The 6591-nt window shown below is 38.1% G+C and overlaps 1 protein-coding gene across 1 annotated transcript in view; it reads right to left on the bottom strand.

Moving 5' to 3' along the window:
- The window catches only part of RRP9 (ribosomal RNA processing 9, U3 small nucleolar RNA binding protein), a gene marked incomplete in the record, with an annotated part of 550676 nt that overhangs the window by 336475 nt on the left and 207610 nt on the right, over positions 1–6591 (bottom strand). Inside the window, 1 exon segment of the mRNA XM_044077476.1 lies at positions 1860–1984. Within this exon segment, the coding sequence (XP_043933411.1) occupies positions 1860–1984 (125 nt within the window).

Genomic DNA, 6591 nt, shown 5'->3' with positions numbered 1-6591 from the left:
AAAACCCCGCTGATTTTTTTTAAAAGGGGGTTTACAGAAATTTAACACATGTTAAAATTTGCACCCGTTTCCCCGGTTTTTTGAAAATTTTAAAAGGGTCTGAAAAGGCTGGAAAAGGTTTTGTGGGATAAAAATTTAAGTAAATTTCCAAAGTTACAATGTAGAAAAAATACGAAAAAAAAAGAAATGGCATAAAGGGCTAAAATTTTTGCACGCCGCAGCAAAGTTTTAAGTAATTGGTTTTCATCCTTTTTACCCCGTTTTTAAAAATTTGTCCTTTCTGGTGCTGGGCTCATTAAAATAAAAAAAAAAAACATAGCAGACTACTCCTTCAAAAAATATTAAAACCCCTTAAAAAACCTTTTAAATTTTAATTGATCAAACCAATATTTTGCCAATTTTTGAAAAATTTGGGAAAAGGAAAAGGGGCATGGTTTTCCCCAAAAAAGGGTGTTCTTTTGTCCTTTCCCCTTGGTTTTTAAATTATTGGGTCCCTTCCAAAAATTGTTTGATCCGTTGGTTTTTGGAATTTAAGAAAGGTGAAAAACATTGGTTTGTGAAATTTAAAAAAAAAATTAAAAATTAAAAAAAAAAAAAAAAAAAAAAAAAAACAAAAAAAAGAAAAAAAAAAAAAAAATAAAAAAAAAAAAAAAAAAAAAAAAAAAAAAAAAAAAAAAAAAAAAGAAACTGGTTCCCCAAAAAATTGGGGGTAGCTTTTTGTTAAAACCCCCCAAAGGGGGGGTTAAATTTCCACCCCCTGTTTTCCAACTTCCTTTTGGCCAAAAAATTTTTGCCCAATTTAAAAAAACCCAAAAACATTAATTTTTTTTTTCCCAAACCCCCCTTTTTCCCCAAAAAAAAAAAATTTTTTGACCCCCCGGATGGAAATGACTGTAGTACTCAGGAACATCATGATATGCACTATGTCCTTCAAAATAAGGAAACCAAGAATCAAACCTGATTTAGCTGTGAATAAATTGGACATCATGAAATCTAAATGTTTAAATGTTAATACTTTCAACTATGAATACATTTTTAACTTAGCATTGTTTCAGGTAACTGGGTGTGAAATGCACTGTGCTTGAGGCACAGCAGTCTGGTTTGCACTTACTGAAGATGAGTATGGTTGTACATTACTAAGGAACTGCTTCCAGTAGTGCAGGATTTGATTTCCTCAGCCTTCCTTTGCCTTCTGTGCAACTCAAGTCCAGTCACCAGACAGTACTCAAGGGCTGTTCCTAAAAAGGGAGACATATCCTGTGGGCTGTCTAAGGGTGTTGGCAAATGCATTACACATTAGTCTTTTGAATTCTTGCATCCATCATACAGTTGCTAATTAGTGATTCACTATATGATATTTGAAGAAAAATCCCAGCATGACTTTTTTTTTTTTTAGTTTAGAAGGTTGCCACATGCATTTCCAATGCATCAGTGTGTCAAGGGAAGAATAGCTTACTGTTGCTCATGCTAAGTGTTTTCACTGCAAGAATTTTATGTTTGATCTAGAAAATGGCTGTCAATGGTTTTGCTGTATAAATTTAAATAAGCTAAATCCAAATCCCTGTGATCAGTGTAGAAGTACAGAAGAAAACAGAATGCACAGTGATAGGACTGAATAATGTTTTCTGGTATCGCAGGACAGACAGCAAAGTAATGTGATATTGGTATGGCTGTGGCAGGTGGCCGGTTCTTTACCCTGTCTAAGAGACCCATTTGTCCATGATTAGGCTGTGTGTGCCAAGTGTGACATCATTAACATACTAATAAAACAGCCTCAGCGAGTACTACTCACTACAAAGCAATCAGTTAAGCCATTGACATGCAAACTTGTAATGTACTTTATAATTACATGATCATACCAGGTACTTGCCATCAGAAGAAATGGCCATACAGAGGATATGAGCTGCATGTCCAACTTGCTGTTCTTCTGCTCCTTTCCTCTTGCCTTCAATTGTATGGATCTTCCTTCCACTTGTTAGATCCCCTGTTGTGTTTTAGTGGATTGAGAGAAAGGTGATACATAGAAAAATAGTGATTACCAGACTGTCCACTGCTAGCTAGTAACACAGCTAATTCCACACTGTCCACTCTGGCACTTGCATTTAGCATCATAATCCCACACTGTCCACTGTGACACTCACATGTAACATCATAATCCCCACACTGTCCACTGTGGCACTCACATTTAGCATCATAATCCCACACTGTCCACTCTGGCACTCACATTTAATATCATAATCTCCACACTGTCCACTGCTAGCTAGTAACACAGCTAATTCCACACTGTCCACTCTGACACTTGCATTTAGCATCATAATCCCACACTGTCCACTGTGGCATTCACATGTAACATCATAATCCCATTGGCACTTGGCACTCACATATAATATCATAATCGCCACACTGTCCAGTTTGGCACTCACAATACAACAGGGTACAGCAGTAGCATCTATGCTGAATCCAGTGCTGCAAACTGCTGGTGCACTCAGCTAAGAGCAGCCAGGCACAGATGAGAAGTAATATATTTAGCCCAGAGCGTAAAGCCATTGAAATAATGTGATCAGTTTTTGTAGAGCTTTAGAGAATTAGGGCAGTTAACAAGGTGAGCACTAGCTATTGTGATATGCACTCTGGTTCTATGTTATATAGTATGTTGTAAACTCATGAAGCCCACTCAGCCAAGCACAGGACTTCCCAAGTGGTGCTGGCTTGATTTCCAAGTAGCTGGAGTTCAAGGCAAGTTGTTTGTGTCATGGCTCAACATAGTAGACTTGGAACACACAAATTTTAAAGCAGACAACAAATGTATGCAGGTCACTTAAAGTAAGGCGGGTAAGTAATGAACCATGGAGGGTGTGAGAAAAAGATAAACAGTGGAGAAAATTGAAATATTTAATAGGAGATTGGACTGAAGTTCAAGAAAGAGAAAAAAAAAAAAATATATATATATATATATATATATATATATATAGAGAGAGAGAGAGAGAGAAAGAGAGCGAGAGAGATGAAGTATAGTGGAGCAGTATAGGGAGCCTTGTGGCTGTTCAGGTACATCAGGAACTCTCTCCATTAACTGTACCTGCTGCAGGCTATCAAATGATACTGTGCTTCACTTCTGACAAAGTAACAGTCAAGAAAAGGTAGCACAAGATGCCTTCTTGTAGCTAGGTATTAACATATTTAAAAACTTACACCTCTCCCTGAGTATCTCATCAAATATCAAACACCAGTTCCAAGATCATACCAATGCGATCCCACACAATAAGCAACTGGCTAAAAAAACACTAAGAAAAGCATTTGCTCACATGAGACTTTGCTCTTATTTACAGCAGAAAAAAGGCGTTCTGTTATATGCCCATTAGCTCTTTAGATCTGCAACCACCCCCATATGCTACATAAGACACTGACAAGGTCAAGTACCTGCAGGACTGTGTCCACTCACAAAGGTCATACAAAGTAAGATAAATGAAACAGGTAATTTATTATTTATTTATTTATATTTGTTGACCGGGAGTGTCCGACTGGACGGAGGTCCATTTTCAGCGGAGGCCCAGGGAGAAAAGCTCCACAGTTAAAATAAACAGACAGTAGTTACATTGGATTACATAGCGATTAACAATTTACATAGCAATTACTTACAACATATTAACAGATGAAGAACATAGTACATCAGTAGACAACTAGAATCTTTATCTGTGAAGTACATAACAGACATTAACAAATGTTAAAATAAGAAGTTCCTGCTGTATAAGTACTAGGCTTATGAGCATCTGAGCTTGCTATAATCAAGGTAATTATTTGAGTGGAAAGAAAGGTAGTGGTTGGATGAGGTGGGTGATATTAGAGTGGGAGTTGCAAGGGCATAGCCAGTATGTTTTTAGGTGCACTTTTAGTAAAGTTTTGAAGTGGGTGCATGATGGTACGGAGGTAATTGTGGGTGGGAGGGAGTTCCATAATTTGGCTACGGTGCGAGAGAATAGTGCTTCACCAGCAGAGTTATTGGCTTTAGTGCTCTGCAAGTGATTTTTGTTGCTGGATCTTAGTGGTCTGGTGGTGCGATAGGGTTGGAGTAGATTCTGGGGGGATGGGACATTTAGTGGACTGTTTACTAGTTTGTGGGCGAGTGAGAGTTGATACCATTGAAGGAGGTGAGGGAGTTCAAGCCAGCCCAGTTCAGCAAGTGAGATACAGTGGTGACTACGGTAGGATGCCCCTGTGGCGAATTTGTCAATTTTGTTGTAGCAGGTCTCTAGCTTGTTTAGATCGCATTGCCTTAGGTTGGTATATATTGGAAAGGCATAAAGTAGGGTGGAGATAAGGTGGGAATTTGCTATTGAAATCTTTGCTGCTTTGGTGAGAAGGTGCTTATTTCAGTATAACGCTCCTAGTATTTTGCGGACTTTTTTTATGGTCATGGATATGTGAATGTCAAACTTTAGTTTATTGTCTATTTCCACTCCTAGCAATTTGGTGTGTTCAGTTGGGTATATAGTGGTGTTGTCTTTTGCTGTGATGTTAAAGTGAGAGTTGTTTTGAGTATGTTTGGTGGGTTGGAAGATAAGTAGTTTAGTTTTGTTTGGGTTGAGTATTAATTGGGCATCAGATAACCAAGTTTCAACAGAGGAAAAGGCTTCCTGTGTGACTTTTTGCAGTTTGGGTAGGGACTGGGCTGAGCAGATGATGGTCGAGTCATCTGCGTATTGTATGTATTGTATGAGTACTGTGTAAGGTTACGTGGGGGAACGGCCATACAAGGGAAGGCTCTTAGAACTCGGTGTTCATTCAATGGAATACACGCTGGAAGATGGCATGACTAGAGTGCACTATGCTGTCACTGGATAAGTAGAAGGTGTCCAAATGAACAAAAAAGATAGTGAGGAATGAACACAGGTAGCAACATGGAGGGTAACATTTCAAAGCTGATTTAATAACATTTTAATTCAAAGAAAAGGCAGTGGTGTCCTGGACCAATCTGCTAAAGAAATTGTTGTGTGCAGGTCAACACAAAAGTTTTAAGGATGCCTGCTAACAGATGGAAGGAAGAATTGGGCAGAGAGAAGATAAATGCATAGGGGCAATTTGAAACACTAAGGCAGACTCATCAGTGAACCACAAGTCATATTCTTGAGCATTTTTACATATACAGGTTTATTTTAATGCAAGCATTTTCAGTATTGTTATAGTGAATGACAAATAATGCACAGTTCTCTCTACAGAATTCCACTGATAGAATGTTAACATATCTTGTCCACATCACTGATTTTAAAAAATATTCCATAGTACAACCTGACACTTATAAGTTACCCCCAACCCCTCCCACCTACCTTCAACATTCATACAGATTCTGCATATAAATACTTACCAACTAAAGCTTTCAAATAGGCTAACCTGAAATGTGATTACAAAAATGTTATCCCAAAATTCCAGCATCTTCCACCTACTTATGGATGCACTACGAAAGCAACTTCAGAAACACAAGGTGATATTATTACCAATGCAAAATGCTAGTCCCCATCCTAGTACTCATTTCTACAAGCACACCTTCCATCAACCAGACATCTAACTTGCTCCCTTCTCTAACCCTATGTTAGTTATGCTTGACATCCTCACTGTCCACTTTGACAATTCCTCCTCTACCTATAGTCTTTTCAGTAGTAACAGGGATATTACCTTACTTCAGTCCCTTTTACCCTCATAACAAATGAGAGGACATTCCACAAAAGGTACTGTCTTGTTTGGAACCATCCTCCTCTGAAACCAGAAAATGTGCCAACCCTCACCTCTCTCTTATCCAATATGTTATCTTATCCTTTGCAGTCTATACAAAGTAAATGTCAATTCAGATCTCACTGGTACCCACTATTGTCAAACCAGCTTTGAAATTGTTTCTTCCTATTCTATTCCCACCCCCTACCTGCCTTTGCAGTGGCCTCTCTGTTTCTCTTAAGTTGTAAACCTGTACCTCCAAGTAAATTTACATTGTCTTATTCTGGATATTTGTGTAGATTTGCTGTTTGCTTTCAGTTTAATTTCTACCAGTGTCCCTGCTGGACAGTGGCATAGGGTGCTGACTTGTTGGAACATGGGCTAAATTCTTGGCTCGGCTTGTAAAGGCCACAGTCGGGGCCAATAGCCTAGTAACTTCCTATGATTAATTTGTAAAAAGGTTGTGAATCTCGTGCAATCATACTTTGTAAATAAGTTTTGTATTTGGCCTGTGTAGTGACTGAAAAAAGAATTACTTGACTAGTCCACCTACCTTACTTCCTATGTAGGACAGTACAAAAACACAGAACAGAAAGTATAAGTCTCACAGTACACAAAGCAGTCATCAAGCAGAAATGCAAAGGAGAAGCAAGATTGCTTATTACAAGCAAGTACCTTTGCTTACTTCAAAATGGCAGACAGCGACAGAATGTTAAAGCAGCTACATGACTTCCCGAGTTTTGCTAAATGGCTAGATGTCACTATTGTTAACTATGTTGTTAATATTTAGCAGCCATTACTTACCTCTTACATCCTGTACATAACTATTATCGAGGAATGTAGTTAATAATGTTTATATTTCTAACAGCCTGTTACAAATTCTTA

This window comes from Protopterus annectens, chromosome 7.part0 (assembly GCF_019279795.1).
Source record: "Protopterus annectens isolate FY-2018-M chromosome 7.part0, PAN1.0, whole genome shotgun sequence".
NCBI lineage: Eukaryota > Metazoa > Chordata > Ceratodontiformes > Protopteridae > Protopterus > Protopterus annectens.
This window is presented reverse-complemented; position numbering and strand designations above follow the sequence as displayed.